We start from the raw sequence: 27,303 nt of genomic DNA, 5'->3' as shown, positions 1-27,303 counted from the left end.
TGTATCTGTGGATGACAGGGGAATGTAGGATGTATGTCCTAACACGTGTTTTTTTTTTTTGTTTTGTTTTTTTTTTTTTTTTTAAAGAGAGAGTGAGAGACAGAGGGGGACAGAGAGAGAGAGAGAGAGAGAGAGAGAGAGAGAGAGAGAGAATTTTTTAACATTTATTTATTTTTTTCTTAGTTCTTGGCGGACACAACATCTTTGTTGGTATGTGGTGCTGCTGAGGATCGAACCTGGGCCGCACGCATGCTAGGCGAGCGCGCTACCGCTTGAGCCACATCCCCAACTAATTGCTCATTACTCAGCAAAATTTATGGCCTTTAACCCACCATTGTCCCTCCTATCTGCCCACACCTACTAAATCCTTTCGATTACATTCCAAAGCCATATTTGACAGGCTCAAATCTCATCTCTGCCACGATTTAGTCCTGTGTTAAAGGCAAACTGAGCTTGAGTCTCAACGCCATCATCTGCTTTACAGGGTCATTGTGAAAGAGACATTAAGTAACTATGCAGAGGGCTTGGCACGGGGCAGCAGTCAGTAGATGCTAATTCTTTTTACCCGCCTTCCTACCTCTTCCTCTGCAGTCCTATGGCAAGATGCTCAGCCAACTCTACTTGACTTAGGTTAGAGGCTGCTGTTTGGAAGTTAGTGACAACAAGCCCTTTCAATTGCTGGTGAAAATTTTTAAAAAGAAGTAAATTCTCTATTGTCTGTAAGGTAACAGAGACAGAAATAAGAGGCACAGACTGGGCGGAGATGGGGGTGAACAGGAGTCGTGGACTTTCAAATGTGCATTCACAAGGGGTTAGAAACAGTCATTTATTTATAATCAAGTCTTATACTTTCAATATTTACAAAGCATTTGTCAAATCAACAATATTTTAAAAGACTATCTTCCAGGAATTTGTCACATAAGAAATGCACTTCTTTAGAGAGACACAAAGAGAAATGATTGGTAATAAATAATAAGGTATCCCCTGAATGGGGTTATAAATATGATACAAAAGAATCCACAACAGAATAAACGTGGGATATTGGTAAAGGATTTACCCACCTTGCATAGATCCCCAGGTGATTGCCAATGCCGGTTTATATATAAATCATTAAAATATGTACTGCATGGAGTGCACATTTCACAGACATTTGAGAAATACAAACTAGTGGCTCTTGAGTTCACAAATACAACTCTATTTTTTCTGACTTCTTTGGAAAGGACTATTTCCTGAAACAAGTTGGAAAACATCTTTCCTTTGCAAGCTAATAAGACTATTTGGGGAAAAATGAGAGTTAAAAAAGTAAGATCATGTTAGATACCCACCTTTTGCTCTGTCAGGAATGTTTTTGCATCTTCGGCAGGAGGTTGCCTGGTTCACATCACCAGGAACTTGAAGCCACAAATGTTTCAGAAAAGGACTCACCAGTGCCTAAATCATCCCCCCGCTCTTCCCTGTGACTGGCTGGAGAAAAACCAGAAGCCAATCTTCAAATACCCTGCTGCTTTGAGCCCTGCTCAGCACAACAATCTCTCTGTAATTCCAAGCTCTTAGGGAAAGAAATGTAACCCTGATCCATATTTTATTTTGAGCCAAATATACTTCAGGCAATCCAAAAAGAGATGATTATTAACTGCTCCCACCCCAGCAATGTCTTGTGGCTTAATTAAGGACAGTAATGACTCTGGGGACAGAAAACACGTTAGAATTCTAAGCCAGTCCTAGCTTAACGTGTTCCTAACCCAGCAAGAATCAGGAAAGACAGAGAACGAGGGAGACAAGCCAGAGGCCTTCAGTACAGAATGTCAGGGAGGTTCGAATCTGAGCAAAAGGAGCCTCATCACTGCAGGGTGTGTGCCAGCCACCCTGCAGCAGGCCTCCCGTGTTCCATAATGATGGATAGCTGCATGTCGCACTTCCACTTAGCACGCCGAGAGCCAAAGTCCCCAGAGTGCTCAGCTCCCCTTGCCGTCTATCACTGATCACAATGTAGTAAGGCAGACATAATAGAACTCTTTCAAATCAACTACACAATTGGGAGACGGTTTTAAATTTTATTCAGCAATGAGGGTGGCTTCATTGTTGAAGATCCTGAAGGAACAAAACCCCCAGATTTGAGGTCCATAAAAATTCCAGCATCAGAGTCTGAAGGAGCCCGAAGCCGAGAAGCGGGACTGGTCCCAAGGTCTATGTGTAAATAAAGTTAAGGTGCAGAGCGGGGAACTGGACTCTTTAATGTGGCTCTCCTTTAGAAATATTTACACAAGCTTTTGAACTGAGCTCAACAATTCAGAGTTGATACTGTGCGGTGTTCTCAAAAACTTATCAAATATTAAAAACCCCATTTTGCAGAAAAACAACACTTTACATGCTGAAAAGGCAGAGTAATATTTAAGCAAACTTCCCTTTGTTTTCCACTAGAAGAGACAGAAGCTGTTTTATCTTTTTTTTTTCCCCCACCTTTTACATGTTAGGAAGGAGTATCTTTTCCTTTATTGCAGAATCAGAAAGAAGCTGGTAACTTGGAAGCTGTAATTGATTCCCTTCTGGATCCCCCCGACAGGGTTGTGTCTCTGTGGTTACTGAGCTCTGTCCTGGGCCTGGGCGGGACATGGAAAGGGATGCGCTGTTCTCCAGAGGCCTGCAGGTGCACCCTGTAGGGATGCCACAGATGGAGACTGGGGATGTAGCTCAGCAGTAGAGCACTCACCTAGCATGTGGGAGGCCCTGGGTTTAATTCCCAGCACCCCCAAAATAAATGAAAGAAAAGAAAGAGAAGCAACAAGAGTGAAAGTCACTGGGGCCTGAGATGATAGTGAGCACCTTCTAAAGAAGGCAGAAGGTCGGAGCCCTGGGACGAAGGAGGCCTATGGAGACAATTCTCGACTTGCGTATCTTGGCATATTTTACTTCCTCTACCTGAATGCCATCCTCCATTTCCTCTCCTCAGAAAACGCTTGCTCTCCCTCAACAATCTCTCAGTCTTCCTATCTTGTTCTTTTCTTCCTGTTCTCTCAAGTCATTCAACCTTTGCAAATGCTGTCAATTATACCCCGAGCATTTGACAGGGAAGCTGGGTCTGACCTGGGACCTACAGACCTGAGGTGAGAGGAGATTGTCCTAAGGTGGAAAATCAGACCTGGTGCCTCCCACACCGAGGTCCCATCAGCCAGCCAAAGCAATTGTGTGGAACATAAATGTAGGTATAAAAAGTGACTTATCTTGGAATTTTTCTTGAAACTGGAGAGGTTGTCAGAATTTTAAAAGCTCTAGAGAAAGTGGATGTTTATTTGCTGTGACTCAGATTCCATTTGCCCAGAGGTAAAGCTTCTGAAATCCTGGACAAGGCCTCACTGATGTCCATGGGTGCAGGGGTTGGGGGGGGGGGGTCTTAAAATATTTTTTTCTTTTTGTAATTCTGGGAATTGAACCCAGATCTCACTAATGTTGGGGAATCTTTCTACTTCAAATGGGGTGGAACTAGGAGCTGGAGATCTTCAGAGAATTCTATGGAGACAGAGGTGGTCCAGGAAGCCTTGGTCAAATACCCGCAGACTTGCCTTGGGTCCTGACGGACACAGAAGAGAGAAGACATGGTGGGAGTGAAGGGCAAGGGAGTAGTCGGGCCTGGAGAGCCCGACTGAGAGGGAGACTGCTTGTCCGACTCTTCAGGGTCCCCCAGCTCACACTGCAGAGGAGGCCCCCGAGAGTCAAGGGTGCAGCTGACACGGCCAACACACAGCTTCAACCACACTCACAGCAGGCTGTGGAAACAGGGTGAGGCAGTGGTGGAATGGAGGTAAACCTGTCCCTTGGATCCAAAACTCAAAATGAGAGGTGGGGAAGAGTCAGGACCCAGGACAAGCAAGACTATTGTCCTCATAACAAAGGAGCCAGGTCAGGGAGGACTTTGCCCACTGGGTTAAGTGATTTGGAGAAGCCTCAGAGGCATACAGGTGTGGGCACCTGTGCCATTTCTGATGGAATCATAGCACCTGCACCAAGGGCTGTTGAGAAGGATTCACACTTCTCACCTGAGAGGACAGACCTCCATCTGCAGATGGTCCTGCCCACCTGTCTGGCTGCATTTCCCAACACTGCACTCCCCTTGACCCACCTGGAGGAAAAACATCCCACCCTTAGCTCTGTCCCTCAGTGGGCCCTTCTGCATGTGGACACAATGTTACTATCAATGTTCCCACACCTGAGCAAGCTCCCGCAAGACAGAAGCAGAAGAGCCAGTCTTCGGGGACACCCTGACACTTGAACATTGAAAAGGAGAGACCTTCATGGATTTTTCCAACTTTAACATTTTAGGGTGTAAGCAGACACTAAAAAGAAGAAAGCTCCAAATCCTTGGATTGTTCCAAGATTTAACTGACCGGGCTTTTATCAATGAGAAGTGCTTGACTCTCAGCTGTCAAGTGTATCAACCAGTACTCAAAGAGGGTGCTTTCAAAGCCCAAAGCACCCAAACCCAAGAATTAAATCAGAGAAATATTAGTGGGTTGTGCTGGAAGATAAAATTGAATACTCAATATTTATCTGTCGCCTACCAAAGCAAATTACACAAAATAACTCAAATTGAAATATTTAATTAGCTACTCCAAAATGGATTTGTTCGCAAACCATTAATCTAATTAACACACACAACTTTCCCTTCACAGCACTTGCCTTGGTTATGCATGAGGCCGGCACAGAGCTCACATTTGTCTGCTTGTGTGGATGGACATCTCTAAGAGCCTTCCTCTTGTCACACAGACTGTTGCCTGCTCCCTTGCTTCCCATATTTGTGAATAACATTCATTATGAACAAAACAAAATAAAGAAATTGCTCCAAATGTGAAACATTTGATGTTTCGAACTGTACAGGGAAGGGGCTATTTTTCCAATGTGCACAACAGATGTAGCAGCTGAATGCATGTGCAAAGGCAAGCTCTAAATGAACAGCCCGCATAATCATGACAATTTTACGTTGCAATATGCTCTGTTTCTACTATCAACCCAGGAAGCTCCAAAGAGGGGGTAAAAGGATTCGTCATTTGTTCTTTTGAAAATTGCAACTTTATAGACTCTACCTGATTACTGAAAAAAAATTGGCATTATTGAAAAAATACTTTAATAAATTTAGAAACAAAAATTATTCCCCCTGAAAAATTATATAATTAGCAATTTGAAGGCTGCTGGAATGAGGAATAGCTGAGATAACACTAGTGCAATACTGCCATCTAGAGGATGTTGTGAGGACCCACAGCCCGCTCCTTATTTCTCTTTGCTTTCTTACAAATGTGTAAAACAGCCATAATAAGGGGATGCCTGGTATACGTGATAATGATAAGAAAGGAGACTCGGATGTCTAAATAATGCAATTCCTAGATCAAAGATCTCCAAATTTTTCTTCACTTCTCTGAACTGTAAGGTGCTGAAGTGTGCAGGAAGAAAATCAGATTTGAATCATCACAAACTCAACATCCACTCATCAGGAACCCAAATGAAATCAGCAGGCCAAGTCTTAATATTGCCTGATCTTCTATTTTTTTTTTATATTATTTTGTTTTGTTTATTTAAGAAAAACTGAAATTTTGTACATGTGTGTGAGACCTCCAGTTATTTTAATGGAGCAAATTTTTCAAAAATTGAACTGTAGCATCAGAATGAAATATGCCTAAGGCTAGCTTTTGGCTCCAAGGGCAGCCAGTCTATGACTTTGAAAATGAAAGAAAAAAAAATATTGTGGGTGAATATTGGCAAATGAGAAAAGAAGTAACCTAGAAGGTTGTTACCTGCTTAAAAATTTATTAAGTGAGATTTCGTGCCACCCACTGAAATACCAGCCTAGTCAAGTGAGGCGACAAGACTTTAACACAACATTAGCTTTAGTGATCCTGCCTTTTGTAATTCATAGGCCTCTGTGGCCTAGGACCTAATGAACAAGTGCACAAGCATCTGCATGCAAATGCTATTTCCCCACTCACCACAAACTGAATCAACACCTGAGAAATTCCCCCAAGAAGACGCAATGGAGGAATAGAAAGAAGGAAGCACCAGAAATAAATGATAGATAAATAAAATAATAGCCAAAGACAGGAACTGTCAGAGGAAAACAAGGGCTTTTGTTGTATTACTGATTTTAAATCATCACAATGAGCGAGGGGAAAAAAATCATAACAATGATTAAAATATCAAATAGTCAAAGGAAATCAGAGAAAAACAAATGTGTGTACACAGTGATGCCAGGCTTGGTGTGTGTCTCTATTAAGCAAATAAATTGTTGCAGGTCACGATCCAAACCCCAGGCCAGGAGGGATGTTGCTCTCTCAGTTCTGTTTTCCTTCTTGACCAAATAGTTGCAAGGCTTATCCCACCACAGAACAAAGAGAACAAGGCCATGTGCATTGAGCTGGTTCCTCCCACTGCTGATGAGCAGAAGGGTTAAGGAAGAACAGTCCGCACCCGTGTAGGGGGAGAGACCAGAAGGGAGAGTCCTGGGTAGCGATGGCAACTCACCCCATCCCTCCAACTTTCTCTTCTTTTTCTGAGATCTTTTTTTAAAGCTTTTTGTTCCATCAATTTGTGAAGGAAGGGTGTTAAAATCTTCCATTATAACTGTGGCTTTGTTAATTCTGTGAGTTTTCCTTACATGTATTTTCAAAGTTCTGTTATCATTTACATACATACATATTTAGGATGTGTGTAATTTCCTGGTAAATAACCCTTTCCTCATTATGAAGCTTCCCTTGTTCAAATGTTGGAATGAATAATCTTGGTCCTGAAGTCCACTCTTTGTGAAACCGGTTGGTTCAAGGGCACAAGTGTCCTTACCCTACAATGTCACAGTACATCGCTTCCCCTCCTTTGTAATTTTGCATCAATCATGAGCAGCTTATGTTTCAAAGAACATACGTTTTTTTATCTAGTCAAACAGTTTCAACCTCTTAAAAGTTGATTTAGTCAGTTTACCTTAAGTAAATTATTAATATGATTGGGTTTGTATTATATTGCTATTTTTTCCCTATTTTCCCAGTCTTTCCTTTTTGGTTCCCTGCTGTCTTCTTGTTTGCTAGACCCTGCCTTACAGGACCAGGCAGTTCATGTTTTATTTAGCCTTTGTGAGCCAAATATGGTCTCCTCTTCCTCCTCTATCTCCTTTTCCTCCTTCTTCTCCTCCTCTTCTTTCTCTTCATGCTCTACCCTCTCCTGATGCTCCTGCTATTTCTAAAATGTAAAAACCATGATTAGCCTGTGGTATGCACAAAAGCAAAGCCGCAGCCTGAGTTGGCCATATTTCCTAACCTCAGCTCTAGGATGTGGTCCTTCCTCCCAGCCAGAGGCCTTTACGCAGTCTCAACTAAATGCCTGAAGTATTCAATGCCAACACGTCGTTCTGGATTGGCCAAAACTCGAATGTCTCTCAGCAAGCACATCACTTCTAGCCAACCCAAAGCCAGTCTCTTCCAGGCCTTTGGAAGTTGCACTTTGTATATATGCTGGTTAGCTCTCAGCAAAGCCATGGGAAATCTTATCCTCTGCCAACTGCGCTCAAGTTCAAAAAAAAAATGCTCCCACAATATGGTTCACATGGTCTGTTTCTCCTCTTGCAAAGAACATAGTCTGGTTTCAAAGTAAACTAATTTCCTCATACATATTGCTCTATATGTTCCATCTACTTGTGGAAGACTGGTTACACTATTTGGGCAGAAATGTACGGCCCAACAAGTTCCACTTTGAACAGGTTAAATTTTAGTGGCTGGACCTACAGGAGGAGATGTGCAGGAGGTGGATTATGAGGTGAGATGTATACAAATATGAATTGTCAGTATATGGCACTTGACATTACACCAAGGGGAATATAATTTCTCAGAGAAAACACACAGTTAATAAAAGAGCAAGGGATTCGTTCATGGGGGGAAATGAAGGTAAGAGATACCTGAGAGCTAATTGGAAAAGTTGTCAAACAAAGGAGAAGCTCAAGCTTTCTCTAGGTGATATGTTTCTCTAAGAGTGTGCATTTAAAGAGTGTCCTTCCTGCCATGTGTTCTGACCTGTTCATGAAACATTCACCCAAAACTGTCAAAAACAGTTGTTCCTTATATCTGTATAGATGATTGGCTCCTCCTCCTTTTTTCTATTGTTGGTTATGTTGGGGAAATTTTAAAAAAAAATTGTGCCTCCACCATTCAGTCTGTAATCAACTTCTGCTTCTGGCTTCCCTCTCTTATTTACCTGAGGGTTCCACTAGAACAACAAGCTAAAAGCAGACTTTTAACAAAAGCCAACATCCTCCAAATGAGGACTGAGTTTCACCACAATGAAAGAGACAGGTCTTTTAACCTGGTGATGTGTTAAGTCAGGCACTCATGGGTGCAGGCTTCCAAGTTCATGCCACTGAGATAGCTTGGGAGTGACTCCCAACTTCTAGAAATCTTTTTTTTTTTTTCTTTTTTCTTTTCCTATACAGAAGCAGTGACTTTGAAAAAGCAGAATGCAAACCCAAGATAAAGTGAAGCAAGAAATACAGGTGGATTAGCCCTTCTCTGAAATGTTCGGGGCCACAAGTGTTTCAGACTTCAGATTTTTTTTTCTTTTAATTTGGGAATACACAAATTTTTGTATTTGCATACCCATCCTGAAATATCTTTGAGATGGAGCCCAGGTTTAACACAAAGCTGCATTTATGTTTCACATATACCATTCGACACAATATGTTTAGTGTGGTAGCTGCATTTTGACTGTAACTCATCACAGGAGGCCAGGTGTGGAATTTTCACATGAGGTCACCACTCAAAAAGTTTTGGATTTTGGAGCATTTTGGATTTTAGATTTTAGCATTCAGTCCTATGTAATCCCAGCTATGCTCAACCTGTAACTACACAGAACTGAGTGAACTGATAAAATGAATGTAATTATAGTTATTTGGTTTGGGATATTATTCATTTACTGTGTATTGGTATTATTTTTGATGTTCTATTTTCTTTGGCATATAATGAAGTCCTATATCTTCCTTTTTTGACTTATAGTTAACCTTTGTTTAAACCAGGGATCATCAAACCATGGTCCATGACTAAACGGGTCAAATGTAGCCCACAGGAGGCAACTCCAGCATGCTTATTGTCTACATGTTGTCTGTGGCTGTTCTCAAGTTACCATGGCAGATCTGAGCTCAGATCTTACATTGAAGACCCACAGTCCATAACACTAGAAACATTTTCCATATGGCCTGTTGTAAGAAAAGTTTGCTGACTCCCTGTTTTAGACTATGCTTTTTCATACTGCAATGAAATATCATTTAAATAGTGTTTTGTTTTCACTGACATCTCAAAATTTAGAATTAAATACATTTTACTAAATCCCTTAGCACTTAAAAGCAAGGTAGTTGTTGAGAAAAGGTTCTTGTTATCTTTGTTAACCAGGATATAGTCAGAAGAATTAATGGGAACAAGAGCTGTGCTTTGTAGTTGAAACCAAGGCCACAGAACTATCCCAGAAGACGAGTCTATCTTGAAGCTTTTGTGGTCCTGAACTTTCAGGTAGTGGAGAGAATCACTTCCTAGCAGACCAAGTCCTGCAGCAGATGGGCTGGGGAGAGAAGCTCAAGGAGACAGAAACCCATCCACATTTATAGGTACTCCAGGCAAAACTGCTGGAAATTAATTTCTTGTGTTCAGTTTTCTAGCCTCAGAACCTGACCACAATAAGAGCAATAAGAATTTCTCTGAAATAATAGAGTCTATTGAAAATATACTCAATTCCCTGTGAGTTCTCATGACAAAGTTTAGATTTTTTTGCCTTAATAGTTGCTTAACACCACATAACACTGGATTTGCTGACCATTTATTTCAAGGAAATATAGGTATATTAATAAATACTTCTTGTTTCACTAAATTAATCACAACAAAGTAAAGTGAAACCAGCATTTGTGATTGTGTTAGTCACCTTCTTATTGCTGTGACAAATTGATCTGGCATAAAGAATATAAAGGAGGAAAGAGTTATTTTGACTCATGGCATAGTCTATGATTAGCTTGATCTATGGCTTTAGGCCTGAGGTGAGGCACAATATCATGGCAGAAGGGCGTGGTGAAGGACAGTTGCTCTGCTCATGGCAGCCAGGAAGGAAAGAGATAAAGAAGAGGAAGGGGACGGGCACAATAACACTCTTCCAGGGCATATCCCCAGGGACTTAGCTTCTCCAGCTAGGCCCCACCTCTTAGAGTCCACACAGCAGTTAGTGGATTGATCCACTGATGAGGACAGAGCCCTCATGATCCAACTACTCTAAAAGCCCCATCTATGAACTTTGCTGGATTGGAGACCAAGCCTTTAATATATGGGACTTTGGGGACAATACAGATCTAAACCATAAGAGAGATCAAAACTAATCTTCATGAATCATTTATGATCACATGGGATGGTTAAAAAAAAAAGTGTCCAAAGTCTGGAAACAGGCCTCCATGCTGTGTGGACATTGTCTAGCAGGCCTTCCCAGGTTCTTCTCATGCTCAGGGAGTGTGTGTGCCATATTGGACTTATGATTTTGGATATTTTTCAACTTTGTAAGTGTAGATGTTAAGAGTAGAAAAATGATAGTAAAGTGTAGATTATTCTTGTTTGAAAGGAATTAAGGTAAAATCCATTCTTAGTGAGATACAAATCAAGGTATTATAACCTGAAGGTTAGGGTTTGAAGGGTTTGCTTTGTATATACTTTTAAAAATACAGTAAAGATGAAACCATTAGTGAGATTATGAGACCATTTTCTGAGATTGCTCAGAAAAGGAAACAGAACACAAAATTCAAAACATAACTGGCTGAATGACTCTTGGTTAGAAAAATAACTTTTCCTCGGATGGTAAAGAAAGAGAGAAGGATGGCTCTGTATGTGTGTGTGTGTGTGTGTGTGTGTGTGTGTGTGTGTGTGTGTGTATGTGTGTAAAACTTTATAAGTTAAGGACAAGAATTTGTAGATATGCCCACCAAAAAAGCTACCAGTTACTCAGCATGAGGAAGGTGATGTGAAGATATAGTAAGGATACAATATCACTGATAGAAATCAGAAAGCAAGATGATGGGACAAATAAAGGCCAGAGCTAATGACAGAGTTTGCTTCACTAACTTCCTTCACTAGCAGAAGTCAAGAATGAGGAGGAGGGAGCTACGGGGGATTGCCAAAAGGAATTGTGGAATTCAGGTAGGAAAGGGAGGCAGGAAGGCCAGGTGTGTCTGAGGACACACAGCGTGGGTGGAAACAAGAGGGTCAGATCCATGACAGACTGGGAAGACAGGAGCTGAGCGAGCGACAGGGGGGCCTCAGCCTGGTGGGAGGCAGGGACAAGTGCACAAGTGAACAGAGCCAGACGATGACAAGCTGTCAGCATGAACACACTGACAGCTGCCAATCATATGGTAAAGGTCTCATTTTAGACTCTCAGAAAACTTTGAGGTGAGGTGTGACAGGCTGGCAAACATGACTTCACTGAAGAGCATCGATGTGACATGGGGCTCTCACACATCAGTAAGGAGTAAAAAGTTTTTTGTTTTGGGTTTTTTGTTTGTTTGTTTGTTTGTTTGTTTGCCCCCACAGGGACAGCACTAGAACAGATAATCTCTGTGACCCAGGGGCTACAGGTCACAAGGAAGAGCCGAAGGGTATAGTCAAGTAGCCTGTGAGAAACCTAGAACTGGTTGGCCCTTTGTGTTCCTCATCACATGTGACATTCTTCAACAGTGAAGTGGCTCTGAATCCCTGCTTCCAGGATGGGGACACGGGTTCTGAGAGGGAGATAGGGAATTGATCAGCATCACAGGCGGACCCATCAGGTTCTCAAATCCATGTTCATAATTACTACAGCAAGTAGCCCTGAAGAACAAGGAAATGGACTTGGGGGAGGGATGGGAAAAGGCACTTAGAACAATTTGTCAACATGTGCCCTGAGGCACATTTTTTTCCAAAGGGGGAAGAAAGTAGCAGGTGCCACTGCAGAGCTGCTCATTCAAATGTACCAATGTCCATGGGAAAAGGTAACATAGAAACTGTCACAAATCCATCAAATAAACATAAATTGGGAATACAGAGAACCGCCCAGGGCCTTGGTGCCTGCCATCCCTGTTTGCTCGTCCTGGGATGCACTTTCCCAGGCATTTGCATGACTCTGCCCCTCAGAGCCTTCATGTCATGACTCAAATGCCAAAATCTTAATGTAGATCTTCTCTGACTACCCAGCTTAAAATTGCAACCCATCCCCCCAGCCTCATCTGACATGTCACATTGCCTCATCTGACATATCACATTTCAGTTGTTTCTTTTCTCCCCCACTAGAATGCAAGCCCCACAAGTGTGGGCGATTTTGTCTTCTTTCTTTACTGATATACTCCCAGTATATAGAATGGTTCCTGGCCCATGGTGGAAACTCACATACAGTGGTCCCTCAGTATCTTCAGGAAATTGGTTTCAGGACCCCCACAGATGACAAAATCCATAGATGTTCAAGTTCCTTATATAAAACTGCAATAGTATTTGCATATAGCCTATGCATGTCCTCTGTATATTTTAAATTATTTCTAGATTACTTATAGCAACCAATACAATATGAATGCTATATAAATAATTGTTATACTGGGGGGGAATGACTTGGGGAAAATATGTATGTGTTCCGAAGCAATTTGTTAAAACATATCTTCAGTCCATAGTTGGTAAATTGATAATTGGTCCCACATTTGTGAAACTCATGAATACAATGGTCCACTAGAACTTTAAAATTTATCTCAAGTCCATGCACATGTCCAGTGACGCTCCCTATATTCACCTGAATGAACCTGCATGTGCCAAACACAGCTCTAGAGAACAGCATTCCCAGGTGAAGTTAGACATGAGAACACAGCTTGTCCCTGGGCCTATTTCTTCACTCAAACCCATTTCCCTTTTCTTTATCAGTAGAAATTGTGTTTGATGTCAGCAGTGTGTAAGTCAATCAATCATCAATCAATGCCAGCCCACTGTGCTTCACAGCTTCTCTGGCTGAGGATGGCTGTATGACAGAGTTCTGGCCCATTAGTTTGAAAGAGAGGTCATTGTCTAGGAGGGTTCCTAGACAGCATTTTACAAAGGAGTAGCACCAACAGGCACATGTCACTTTTCCTTTGCCCTTTCTCTTCCTCCTCTAAGTCTAGACCCTGTGACCTATCTGATAAAATGGCACGCTCCATGCCTACACAGCCATGCATGGGAGAGTTCAGTTTGTTCCACAGTCAGCCAAGCAGGACAGATGACACAGAGTGAGTGCAGGGAAAAGCAGGTCAGCTGGTCTTCCCATGTAGCTCCAGAACATGCTGGGTTCCCCCAGATTCCTCCTATGGGAAAAATAGATCCCAGAGGATGTTGCAAAGAGGGGAGGAAATATTTCCCAGATGGGAAGAGGAGTGGAGGGGAAGGGAAGAGAGCCTCTAGCTCACAGGGCAAGAACAAAATGCATAGATGTAGTAAATGCTCCTGGTACAAACAAAATCATTCCAAGGAGATTTTTAGAAAATGTAATTCTGAGTCCCCAGCCCAGAATAAATCAAAACAGAAACATGCAAGATAGACTCCCTGCACATCAATTTTGAGAAAGTTCCCACTTGTGCCACTGATTTGAGAAGCATGACCACATTATGGAAACTGCTGTGGACTGAATTTTGCTGCCAGCCCAGATACACATGGAAGCCCTTAAACCCAAGGGACTTTACCTGGAGACAGGGCCTACAAGGTGATTAAAAGTAGGGTCCTAATCCAGTAAGAATAGTAGTCTTGTAAGCTGGAGAGAGAGAGAGAGAGAGAGAGAGAGAGAGAGAGAGAGAGAGAGAGAGAGAGAAGAGAAGAGAAGAGAAGAGAAGAGAAGAGACACAGAGAGAGATCGATCTTGATCTTCTCTGCCACATGAGCATGCAGCAAAGACCTGCAGCAGACACTATTTTGCAGTGGCAGCCTGAGCTGGTACCAAGCCTTTGACATCCCACTGCACCCATAGTCTCCTTAGGGTGCTCACTAACTCCCTGAAACCGCTACTCATCCTCACCCTGACACTTGATCCCCTCCATTTGGAAACTAGTCACTAAATAGCTTAAATCCAACTATCTAGCTTAGTAACAGATGCTAAGAGAAAATACAGTGTATAATGCTCACCTATATTATAAATAGTCTTGAACTGTTTTCTAATTGTTAAATTTGTCAAGGCCCTCAACAACCTGGAACTTGAATGCAGCAATAGTGCATTATTCATTCATTTATTTATTCATCAGGCATGTAAGGTATTCAGTGCTGAAAATGCCATCCCTTCAGAGTTCAAAGCTAAGGTAAGGTTCGAAGGACAAACAAGTAAATAGGTCATTGTAATGTGCTGTGACAAGTGCTGTAATAAAAATTCTGGACATTCACAAAAGTGAAATCTTACTCAGACTAGAGGCCTGTATGTCAAGCTTCCTGGATATCCCCGTGCTGAGCTAAAGGTTATCCAAGATGGGAGAGAACACTGCAAGCAAAAGCAGCAGCCAGCATAGTCAAGGAGGTGGGTGAGAAGCAGCCCGGTGCATTCTGTAACTGCATGAAGTTCTGTTAGGGCATGTCCATCAACAGCAGACCTCGAGGCCAGAGCAGTAGGCAGGGCTCAGGACATTAAGGTCCTGGTAGTCTCTGTTCAGTTTATATTTTATTCAGAGAAAATCCACTGTGCCACTTAGAAAATTTACCAACAAAAGGATGATGGTGTGAGGCTGAATTCACTTAGCTTTTTGAAGTTAATAAAATAAAAATTGAAGAAGGGAAGGCCCCAGAATAGATACAGAAGAGGCATTGACTGAAATATTCAAAAATTAATGGACAAGCTTTGGTGATTTGCCACTCAGTGCACCCTTCCCCTTTTCTTTCCATCCCTGATTTCTCATGATCCCAGGTCCACTCTAACTTCCAATTTCCGTTTTTCACTGTTAAAGTTCAAAGGCAATTTCTGGCATTGCACTGGTCTTCATTTTATCCCTATTCAAACCTGCTTTAATTTCTTGTCATGTACTTTTGGGCTACAGATGCACATCTTGCACATTAATAGTTTCTATGAAGAAAAATAAAATTAAAAAGCCACATTCTTGTTTTGGAAACCTTTTCCCAGCCCTGTAGTGCTGACCTTCAATCTCCCTACACACTGGTGCCACCAACCCCTGGGGCCAGAGGGTAAGAGGGATTCAGCTAACATTCTCACAGGTGGAAAAATTAACCTCTGTGAAGGTTTTAAAGTTAAGATGCTTCAATTAAAGAGGTTGTGTTTTGGAATAAATACAAGGTATTATTAAGAAAACTGCAACACTGGATGTCTGCTACATAACAAAATTATTTGAAACTAACAACACAATCTGAAGCAACTGATCAAGAACTGTTTTGGCCCACATAAGATTTCCTAGAGACTAGATTTATAGGAAGTTAGAACCTGTCCAGGCCAAATGGCATGTCCACAGGAGGCAGAAGCTTAGCTACTGCTTAAAGGACTGGAAATCTGGACAGGCTGAGCCAGGGTGATTCCCTGGAGCATGCCTACAGCTTACTGCTCCCTGCCCCCACTTCTGGAGGCTGATGAACATTGCAGCAGACTCAGTAAAAACTGGATCACGAGAATGCTGGGAGCTCTGGCAGTCAGAACTCTAACTTAGGAATTTGTCTCAATCCCAGCACACCGTTAATACATCAAGATCTGGATGGAGGCCTCTCTCTCTTTTCTGTCTGGGCCTACAAACAAACATGGGCGCAGAGAGAACCCTTTGAGAGCCACTTGGGAGACTTACCAGGAACTCCAATAAACTAGATTTTGGGACTCAGGTGAAATCCTACAACATGGCCTGAAGCCCACTTGACATCAATTGATTCAAGATAAGACTCAAGCCTGCCCAGATAAGTGTCTTTCAACAAAAACTGCCTGTGTGAGGGCTGGGGAAGTGGCAAGGCAACAGTGTTCACTCATCACAGTCCAGGCTTCTATGGGATTGCTCAGATGCTGTGTTTTTGGCAAACAACTTACCCCTAAATAATGCCTAAACTGCTATTATGGTACAGTTTGCTGAAACTAGTAACTGCAAGCTCACTTGCTGAAATCATACTACTAATCAGAAGAAGCCCTAAAATGAACTTGCTCTCAGTCCTTTGTTCCTACCATGGCCAAGCTTTCCATGTCCTCAATAAAAGATGACCATTAAGTTAAATTACCTTTAATAAATACTTTTTACCTATATAATCTCTCTCTCCATGAACCCCCAACTTCCAACATTCATTTTACATTTCTACCACATAAAAGTATCTGTGTCCCTTATTAGATACCAAGCTCCTTTAAAGTAAGCACCTGCCTACCACATTACCTGTAAACTTTCAGAGCTTATTACTCTGTACATAATAGACTATTAAACATTTTTTAATGGATTAAGAAGAACCTGTATTGTGTCCTACACATAATTTTTTGGGAAAAATCTACCTTGTCCATATAAACAAGATGAAACTCTTCAAGACCTAAAAGCAGAAATCAATAAACCTAAATTAAACCTAGTTTTGCTTTCACTTACTTTTAAACAAGTATGAAAAATGCATACACAATAAAAAAATCACTAACTTAGATGGTAAATGGAGAACACAACAACTACATATGAAAGACTGTATACAAGATTTAGGAATACACTAGGACCCCGAGAACTTAATGGGCAAAAAACATGGACAAGTCATTGAAATGAAACATATACAAAGATAATAAAACATTTAAAAAATTTCCAAACTCATTAGACATTATTTACCTATTGGATTAGCAAAGTTTTAACCAAATGATGGTGTGGAAAAGAGTATTTATACACCCTTGTATCGTGGGAAATGGATATTCACATAGCTATGCGGATAAGAAACCCTAAAACTTGTTACACCCAACATATGCATGTGAGATGTTGTGTGTGTGTGCCCAGCTCCTACCTCCTCTATCCATCAAACTGTCTGTCGTGTGTGTGTGCATACAGAAGTACAATATATATAAACATATGAACTACAGTTATCTTTATACTTTTCTACATATTTCTTTTTAAAGATATCCTAAAAAATCAACATATTGATTAGAATGAATGCAGTATGACTTAGGAGGTAAGCATTCAGCTCTACCACTTACTAGATATGTGACCGTCAGCAAATTATTCATTCTGTGGACTGTTTGCATCAGTAAAATGATGATTTAAAAATATTTTAAAAAACACCTACCTTACAGGGTTGGTGTAAAGATTAAATCAGAATACATATTGGAGTTTCAAATACTGCATGCAAAGAGTGCTCAATAAACATTAAATGCTAATACTTCACATAAATTTGGTATGGCGTAATGTTTCATGGCAGACAAATGTTAAAAAAAGAGTATGGCATGGGCTGGGGTTTTGGCTCAGCGGTAGAGTGCTCGTCAAGCACATGTGAGGCCCTGAGTTTGATCCTCAGCACCACATAAAAATAAATAAGTAAAATAAAGGTATTAAAAAAAAAAAAGAGTACGGCAAATCCATACAATGGCAGATTATCATGCAGTCATTAAAATGTTCATGAAGAGTTGTTAATGATATTGGAGAAATGTTTTTATTAAGTGAAAAAGCATAGCTATAGTAAATGTATAGTATGATTTCAATTATGTGAAATAACAGAAAACAGACCAAAATACTAAAAAATTTTGTTTTAGGTAGTAGAATTTGGTCTGCTTGCTGTTATTCTCTTCTTTATACTTTTCTATCACTGAAGTTTTGGGTTTTTTTTAATAGTATGGAAGGTATTACTTTTCAAACCAGGAAAACACCATAATTTTGAAAGGTTAAAATAAGGCAACAAGTGGGTAACTTTAAAAATTTATAGAAATGCCCAACTTTTCACATATAAATAATACAGAAATTATTGTGGCTTTCCAAAGCTCAATTATTTTCTGTTACGTTTACAAATATAGAATATTGTATTAATGCAAAATAAATATTACAAACACCACAAAGCAGTAAATACCCCTTGACTGAATCTGTTTATAAACAAGTGTATGAAAAGCAGCACTTAAACAAGGACTCCCTGAAGCCTAAGCAGAAGGGCAGCCTGACCCAGGGCACCGCTCCAGCTTGGAAAGGCAGAGCCCTGGGTGGCAGCTCTTCTCCCAGCTTCACTCCAGGCTCCAGTGGCTTTGACCTCCCCATCATCAGACTACAAAGCTCCCATTCCTTCTGCAAGTTTCAAAGGGAAGAACTCCTTCCGTTTTGTAAGGAAAAAAAAAAAGGTATTTCTTCTCTAAATAAACTTTCCAGGACACTTTTAAATTACTTATGTACAATTTTTCCTCTTCTTAAACAACTTTAGATCTGAGTTCCTAAACTCTACCTTTCAGATTACTTAACCTTATTATTAGTAAAAATCATGAATTCATTTCAATCAATTTCTGCCCTTAACAGGACTTGGTCTGTTAAAAATGTAAGTATCAGCCTATGTAAACATCATTTAAGACCTTAATTAACAGTTTTTGACAATAGGACCAAGGAAAACAAACAATCCCAGTTTACAGGAGATTTCCTGAAATTCTTCACATTCTTAGTAATTAAAGCATTTCTTTGGGGCAAATGTCAAAGTAACCTCTTGCTTATCAATCAGCATCTTCACCTAAACAGCACTGGGTTAAACATTATGTATGTTACTTATAATGCTGAAAAACTACTCTAACTAATACTTATTGAATTGCTCACCCAAACACCCTCCACATTGCATTAACCCGATCATTTTTGACTAATTTTTTAAGATGTAATAAGCAGAAACCCAAATGTTAATGTTCTCTGTTGCTGTATGAGACATTTCTCACAATAAAGCTAGCCTATAACAATCTACTGATTTAATAAACACCGAACTTTACAAATTAATACAACACAATCTAAATGCACCATAAATTTATATTTGTTAATCTTGATATTAGAACATTTAAACATTTCAAACTACATAAAAATATGACAAACAATATAAAATAGAAAGACATTTGTTGACAACTTACTTCCAAACATCACTATTTCTTAAATTGCAATTAAGCAACAAGACAGCTTACAAAGCTCTCCAGAAAACAGATAAATGTTTTTTGAGGAGTGTTATCAACAAAGATCAACACAATCCCACACAATAATGTCTCCAATTTATTATCTTTTCCACAGTACAAATTTTTCACAAGCCATAAATCCTTTGTCGTTATTCAAAGTCTGTAAACAAGTGCCGAAACCCCCACATCCCGACATCAGTTTCAGCTTGTGAATGTTTTAAGTCCTTCAATCAAGTTTCAACTCTTTTACTTGCATAAGGAATCAAGAGCCTTCTCTCTTTAAATTATTTCTAATTTATCATACAGCCTGCAATGCAGTAAATCACAGTGAAAGCCCTGGGGAAAACAAAACAACATGATCTTTACAGCAGGACTTGAAACTTTATAATAATAAATGCATTTAAAGAAGCATCCCATAATAAAAGCGTGGGTTTTCATTTCCAGAAATCAAGTCAATTAGAAACTCTAGTTTCTACTTAAAAACCCATTTTGATCTAAAAGTGAAAATAGTCCCCTATCCATAGTCATTTTATAAACTCTATACAGTTTCACTTGCAGACATTTTTTTTTTTCCCAGTCTGGAAAAGAGTAGTGCAATTAGTTTTAGGTCTTTTAAGTTATTTAGTCCATGATGTAAATAGCTCTGTGGAAAGATAAGAAGATGCTCTGGTAAACAAGAAATTTTTGCAAGCCCATGCTGGCTTACTAGTCCATTAAAGCTTGTAAGTCCATAGTGGCTTTCAACAAAATGTTGTATACACATCACTAACAACAAAGCAGAAATAAATAGGCAGAAATTACTGTAAACTGTCTCATCTCTTAAGATTTTTCAGTAATAACTGGCTTGACGAATTGATTATATAGTCACTTAAATAAGCAGACAGTAGACAGTTGCCCTTAAGGACGTTCCACTATGGCATCCTGTCTGGAAAGCCCCAATGGAGTTACATTCCTAAAATTAAAACAAAAAGCAGGGAGTGAGGGTAGGAGAAGTTTACAGATGCCACTGGACAGAATTCCATCAAGTCAGCCAGGTCACTTGGATTTCTTCTTAAAAAGGCTTTTGATTTTTGATGGCTTTTTGCTTTTCTCTCCATTATGACACAGGTCATGTGGGATGCTGCTTATCCTAGTAACATTTGGGGCTTCCTGAACTGGTTTACTGTCGTTGCCAGCAGAAGAACATGATGTGTGGCGAGGTTTGGGCACTGGGATGCCACTAGAAAGCTGGTTCATGCTACAGGATTTCTCTAAGATGCCATTGTATACTTTGCTTGCAGGACTGAAGATCATACTCTTTGTTTCTGTCAGACCTACACAATCGGGAGAGCCCCGGGAAAGATCTGCAGTTATGGGTGAATCTCCTCTGGAGGAATCCTCTAGGGAGAGCTCATCTCTTGATATCTTTCGAGGAGACAATGTTTGATATATCTCAAGGCTTGAAGGAGGAGACTGTTTCCTTCCAATGGAAGAGTTTAAGGAGTCACATTCAGAAGCTGTGTCTGGCACTTCCCTGAATGAGATAGCAGTAAAAAGTTTAAATGAGCATATTGTTCAGAGTCCCGGCAGGCATTCTAATGAAAATGACTTTCATTAATTCTCTTTCAAAATTTCATAGAAGAAATGCTACAATTCTATATACATTTCTAAAAAATTAGAAAATTAAACTTTATATAATAACATAGCTTATTAAAACTCAGGAGTTATGTTTTGTTTTTCACATAAACCTTACAACCTAAGAAACTTTATAACATAAGCTATGCCTTTTACAATTGTCAGAGAAATGAAAATTTTAAGATATCATTTTTTTATTTTTTTAGTTGTCAATGGAACTTTATTCTATTTATTTTTATGTAGTGCTGAAGACCAAACCCAGCGCCCCACACATGCTAGGCAAGTGCTCTATCACTGAGCTTTGGCTCCAGCCCATCATATATTTTTTTAACATAAAAATTTCTGGGTTTTTTTTCAGTACTTTTCTTTCTGAACCACAGAATTGGTACTTATTTATGAAAAAAATGGAATTTTAGTCACTGCTTTAGTCTCTTAATTTTTTAATCTTAACTTGATGAAATAATAGCTCCCTAAGGAGGTAAAGGAATATACTATACAAATATGTAATTTCTATGATCTAAGAGGAGGACGAGGAGTTGAGATGTGGCGAAGTGGAATGGATAGGGGGTGAAAGGCAATTCTATAGTTTTTTTTAAAAAGCAGATATTCAATAAATTTTCAAAGATTAATTCCTTTGTGCATGTCTCCCCAACCTTTCTCCACAAGGGAAAGAGAAATAAAAAACTAAAGTTCATAGCCCAGCAGCAGTCATTCCTTCAAATTCACTGCTCCTTATTAGCCCCTCTGCTGCCATCCATCTTCCAGAACCATCATGAACTCACATAAATGATTACAACAGATTCCTAATTGGTCTCTCTGCTTCCATGCTTGTTCTTCCCTCTGTTACTTCTTTACAAGCCATTAAAGTGGTTTTTCAAAACTCAAGTTAGCATACTATTCACTTGTTCAAGGCTTTCCAATGCTTTCTCTCTCAGAGTAAAATTGTAAAAGTCTTGTCTAAGCCTATATGAGTCCCTTTACATCTGCCCCCGGTTCTTTCCAGTCACATGCCCTTCCTCTACCTCACTCCACCCCAGCCTCTTTCTTATTCTTCCAATATGCCCATCTTGGAACATCTCCACAGCTTTGTACTTGTTTCTGCCTGGTATCATCTGTCTATTTCCACATGGCTTACTTCTCCAAGTCATACGGGTTACTACTCTCTCCCCAGAGACGACTCCCCTAGGTACCCTATGTGAAGCAGCTTTCTTTTTTCTTTTACATATTTTACCATCCTAGCATGTAACAGTAACAGATATTTTATATTAACCAGTTTATAGTCAGTCTACCCAGAAGAAAGGAACTATAAGGAGGGATGGTCTTCTTAACTTCTGTAATCTCTGCACTGGAATAGTGGCCAGCTCACAGTGAGTAATGAATACAAATACATTGAACAAAGGAACAGATGGATTGATGAATGCATAGAATGAGATCTTGAAAATCAGGAACCATGTCTTATTTACTTTTGGAATGCATTGAGCCCAATCTGAATACTGTTCACTTCATGAAAAAAAAAATGCTTATAAAATGAAAGGTAGAGTCTAGGCAAAAAGTAACTGGTCAAAGAAATAAAGCGAGATAAGGACGGGACAGAAAGGCAAGAGCCTTTATGATTATGATCTACAGCTGAAGTAAGCCAGGATCATCTCACTTGCTTTGGCAACTTAAGTTATTAACCAGTGTCCTGCACATAGCATGGAATAAATTCATATTTATAGAATGAATGAATGAATGAACACTCTCTGTCTTTGGATGGTCTATAATTACTATCACTTTGCATAATATTTACATTCATGTTTACTCTGGCATTTAGCTTTGACAAGTATTTTCTGTTAATATCATTTTAGATATACATTATATTGCTGAATTTAATTGCTCATGTCCATTTACTTTATTCCTACATATATGGAAAGATTATTTTTACTATAAGCTCCCAGAAGGTTCAAAATCCCCTGGGCTAATAAAGACTTAAATAACATTTTCATATAACACATCTACATATGCTGCATAATTTTCAAGCGCTTCAACAATTTGATAATGAGTAGAACTACAGAAAGCATCAGGCAGTTGAAATATGAAGAAAGGACTACTCTCAGAAATAAATCATTAGTAGGAACATTTCCATGAAGCATCTGTATGGGGTGAATGCCCATTAATTGAACTCACTAGTCCCTGAAGCTGTTCAGCTTCCAAAGTCAAAAGCTGATTTATTTATAATCTTATAAATTTACTTTCTTTTCCACTTTGTGTGTGAAATTCTAAGCTAGGTTAAAAATATTCCAAAAAGTAGTCTCTAAATAATGAGTGAAGAGAATACTGATCTAAGTTAAGACACCTGGATTCCCATACTGGTCCTGCCCTTACAACCATAAAACCTTGGATAAATCACCTAGTTTCTCTAGGTCTCAATTTTCTATGTTCAAGGAAGAAAATGTGATTGATTTCTAATGTCATTTCTCATCTTAATATTTGAATTCCAAAACAAATAATAATCTAATGTACTGTTGCTTCTCCCACATAGTCAAACTTAAGAGTGTAGGAATAGTATAGCTTAAAATTTACATTCTTTCTACAGCATATTTTCTTTGAAGGTTGAACTTAATCATGTGTACTATTTATATTTTTAACAGCTTTAATTTTTTTTATTTTTATTTTTAGCAGTACTGAGGATCAAACCCAGGGCCTCATGCATACTAGGCAAGAACTTTACCACTGAGCTATGCCCCAGTCCCCATTTATTTTATTTTTCTATTTATTTTTCGCCCAGAGTAAAATATAGTTAAATTCATTAAAATTTAGCACATGTATGAAAAGATAACCTAAGGTAAGGTTTAAAAGAGTAGATATGTACATAATATATAGAACATAAAAGATAAGCAAATATTAACTATATTATTATTTTATAGGGATTCTGGAGATTCAACAGTTTAGAGTCTAAAAATAAAGAGGAAGAAATATTTTTTGGATCAAATTTTTCTTACATTTATGATCTAGCTGTGAATTTTTGACATTGCTATCTAAAATGAGGATTGAACATTTTTATCAATGCAAGAAATCCTACTGGACAGTACAGCTCTAGAGTCTTCCTACCAGTTTTCAGAAGCCACACAAAAGCCACACAGTTCAGTCAGTACAGACATTCTGTTGGAGACTACAGTTACACTGCAAAGATATACAAAAGGCTAAGAGTGAAGTGCTAACCAAGAGAAGTTGCACTGAACTCTCCAATTGCAATGGGAATACAAACCCTAAATTATTCTTTCAGAATAAATTGCAGTGATGGAGTATCTACCTACATCTCCACAGGAGGCAGAATTCTGAGTTGGCTTCCAAATTCCCAGTTCCTGATGTACACACACCTTCTCCTAATTATTCAAATAAACACAAATGTAAATGCTGTGGTAAAGGGATTTTACAGATGAAATTAAGGCCTCAAACAAGTGACTCTTAATACAGAGAGATTATTATCTAGCTAAGTAAATTTGAGTCTTGAAATCAGAGATGGAGTAAGTTGGAGATTCAAGCAAAAGAGTTTACAAAAGGGAAATCACTGTAACTGTCTTTGAAGATGGAAGTCACAGGCAAGGAATGGAGGGCAGCCCTTAGCGCCTGAGAGTAGCTCCACTTCACTGGCCACTGGTCTTGGCCCCTTGCTGAGATCAGCACAGGAAGACGACTTCAGTCCTATAATCTAAAGGAACTAAATTCTACCCAAGTACATGAGCTTTGAAGGGGACCCTGATTTCCAAATGAGAACACAGCCCTGCCAACAGTTGATTTTAGCCTTGTGGGACCCTAAACAGAAAATGTAGATGCACCAGGCTTGCACTTCTGACTTGCTGGCTGAGTGTGCACAAATGGGTGTTGTTTGAAGCCACAGTGTATGGTAACTTGCTATGCAACAGCATGAACAGAATGCACCACTCCCACCCCCAGCCCCATCCCTATTCTGCCCAGAAGCAGTATGTGCTGCAATCTACCCATTGCCAATACCATTGCTTCTCAGCAGTGAAGTAAATGGCCTCTTCTTCCTCTTCATTCCGATAAAGCGCAGGGCAACTTGACACTGAGAGGATATCTGGATCAGGGGAAGGCAACGAGTGCTGGGTGTGCTGAGGCTGGTGGGAATGCCGAGGGTGTGAGGCAAGGGCAGCATGTGGAGGAAGCTGAGCTCGCTGAGACTGTGGCGAGGAGGGCACGATGCTGCGACGCGAGCGACACAAACTACTGCTTCTGGCTAGTGACCCAACAGGTTTAGGCATGGTCCCTGAAGAACAGATAAACAAGAACACTCTTAACATCCAATCTCTCTTTATGGTCCTACAGATACACAAGAGAATTGATGTCACTGATATTTCACTGTTTAATCTTTCTTTATTGAAGTAAGTAATTATATAATCATACCATTCTCTACCACCTACATTAATAAAGTTAAAAAATAATAAAAGGAACAAAAATGAAAATAGGTCTAAAAATTAAACAGAAGTGAACATAAACATATGAATTTTTAATGTAACTCTTATGATTTCAATTCTCATTTGTAGTCCTAGGCCAGATCTGTCACTCCAGGTTCAGTCTTTTTCCTGAACTTAGAGACTCACTTCCAACTGCCTACCAGACACTTGGGTATCCCACAGATATCCAGCTGAATTCAACATATGCCTCTCCAAACTCACTTCATCTTCTGTGTCCCATGTCCAGTAAATAACACTACCACCCAACCGGTTATCTGAATTGTAAACTATATTTTTGACTATATAATTTTGACCCTTCTTCCTCCATTATAATCCATGTCAAGTTAACTTTCAAGTGTCTAATTCTACCTCTTTGGCATCTCACAGATCTGTTCCCTCCCCTATATTTCCATGCTGATGGACTATACTGGACTATTCTATCCACCTCCTAACTGATCTTTTCCCTCCAATGTTTTCTCCGCACTGAACCTGTGTGATCACTCTAAAAAGGAAAAGGAAAATGACATTCTACCTTAAAAAAACCAAACTCTTTACTATGGATTAGATTGTTCTAACTAGCTTCTATTTTGAAGTTAGTGTGCCTCTCTTTTGTTATAGGAACAGTGGGATATACTTGGCTCCTTAGAAGTATCATATTTTCTTGCTTCGAGAACTCCTTTTCCCAACTCTCCCTTGTCCTCCCATCGTAGGTATTTGCTTAAATGGCAGTTCCTTCAGCCCCTTCAAGTTTGAGATCAAGGTCTGCCCTATAATTCTCCCTCAAGAAGGAGGAGCCATGGCATAGTTATCCATCGCATAACTCATCTCAGTGCATGGCTCTCATCTGTCCTCCACTACACTATAAATTCCAGGAAGGCAATAATGGTGTTTTGTATGCAACACTGTATCATAACACCTAGCCCAGTACTCGGGAAAAAGGGACGCTTAAAGAATAAAACAATGGATGAATCAGAAATAATCACAGAAATAGCCTGACGGGAAAATAAGGTAAAATTTTAAAAAACATTTTTAAATTTTTACTACCTTCCTTAATACCATGCAAGGCTTTTTCTAAACACAAATGACATAACATGAAAATATTTATAATTTCACAAACATTAGCATTTATTTCACCTATAATTTATGACTCATAGATTCAAGCATGAAAGATGTTGCAAATCTTTAGTCTGATATTCTCATTTTGCCAAAGAAACCATGTCTTGTGAGTAGTAAAAAAAAAAAAAAAAACTGTGTTCATTGTTATACAGATAACTTAATTCTACAATTCTCGGTAGGTACTGCAGTGATTCCCAGCAATCACTGGTTATTTGAAATATGCAACAAAAGCAATATTCAGTTAAGACTGACAGAAAAGTCTGAAAGGAATCACACTCCATTGCTTGGAAAAATGAGTGCTATCCACAAAGATGAAAAATACTGCATAAAAAAGTAGTAAGAATGAGTTAAGGCTGGGAGCAATGGTGCATGCCTATAATCCCAGTGGCTATGGAGGCCAAGGCAGGAGGATTACAAGTTCAAAGCCAGCCTCAGCATAAGCGAAGAGCTAAGCAACTCAGTGAGACCCTATCTTTAAATAAAATACAAAATAGGGCTGGGGATGTGGCTCGGTGGTCAAATGCCCAAGTTCAATCCCTGGTTCCCCCACTCCAAAAAAATAAATAAATAAATAAAAAGAGTTGAATAGTTTATGTAAAGAAAATTCTAAGTAATTTACTAATGAGTATAACAAAAATGAGAATCAGTAAATTGGATACATCTATAAATTATTTATTACAACTCAATAACTTTTTCTAAAAATTTCTTAAATATATTGCTATCTCTTTTGTCTTGAATTATCCTTGTATTACAGTCACATACATTTGGAATTAAGTCATATACTTGGGGTCTTTCCTCTTGTTGTTTGAAGAGTCCTAAACAGGGATGACTACAGTTGTATCATAAAATTTATGGAAAATTAAAAAGTGGTACACTTTGACCTTGTAACAAGCTTTGCTTTACATGTAAATATGCATGTTTTATGGTACCTTCAAGTCATTATTAATTCCTAATGAAGACAGACATCCATTCATACCTAGGAGTTTTAATATTTTTTTAAAGATTTTTGGAATTACCTAAAGAAACACAGTAATTTATATGA

The 27,303-nt window shown here is 39.4% G+C and overlaps 1 protein-coding gene and 1 non-coding gene across 6 annotated transcripts in view; one reads left to right on the top strand and one right to left on the bottom strand.

Moving 5' to 3' along the window:
* The first annotated feature begins 2,680 nt into the window (after positions 1-2,680).
* Trnaa-agc (transfer RNA alanine (anticodon AGC)) lies at positions 2,681-2,752 on the top strand. The gene has a single exon. It is a non-coding gene; the product is annotated as a tRNA-Ala (tRNA).
* Positions 2,753-18,922: 16,170 nt separating this feature from the next.
* Stim2 (stromal interaction molecule 2) overlaps positions 18,923-27,303 on the bottom strand; it is a 169,013-nt gene continuing 160,632 nt past the window's right edge. For 3 of the 5 annotated variants that reach the window (XM_078021165.1, XM_078021166.1, XM_078021169.1), the window contains 3 exons: positions 24,685-24,958; positions 23,988-24,056; positions 18,923-20,590 (listed from right to left, as the gene is read on the bottom strand). In XM_078021165.1, coding sequence (XP_077877291.1) covers positions 20,113-20,590; positions 23,988-24,056; positions 24,685-24,958 — 821 coding nt within the window. In that variant the 3' untranslated portion in view covers positions 18,923-20,112. The remainder of the gene's footprint in view (positions 20,591-23,987; positions 24,057-24,684; positions 24,959-27,303) is intronic. The other 2 variants (XM_078021167.1, XM_078021168.1) reach the window with 1 other exon arrangement.

Source organism: Ictidomys tridecemlineatus, chromosome 9 (genome assembly GCF_052094955.1).
Source record: "Ictidomys tridecemlineatus isolate mIctTri1 chromosome 9, mIctTri1.hap1, whole genome shotgun sequence".
Classification (NCBI taxonomy): Eukaryota; Metazoa; Chordata; class Mammalia; order Rodentia; family Sciuridae; genus Ictidomys; species Ictidomys tridecemlineatus.
The sequence above is the reverse complement of the archived record's forward strand: the minus strand, read 5'-3'. Positions and strand labels throughout refer to the sequence as shown.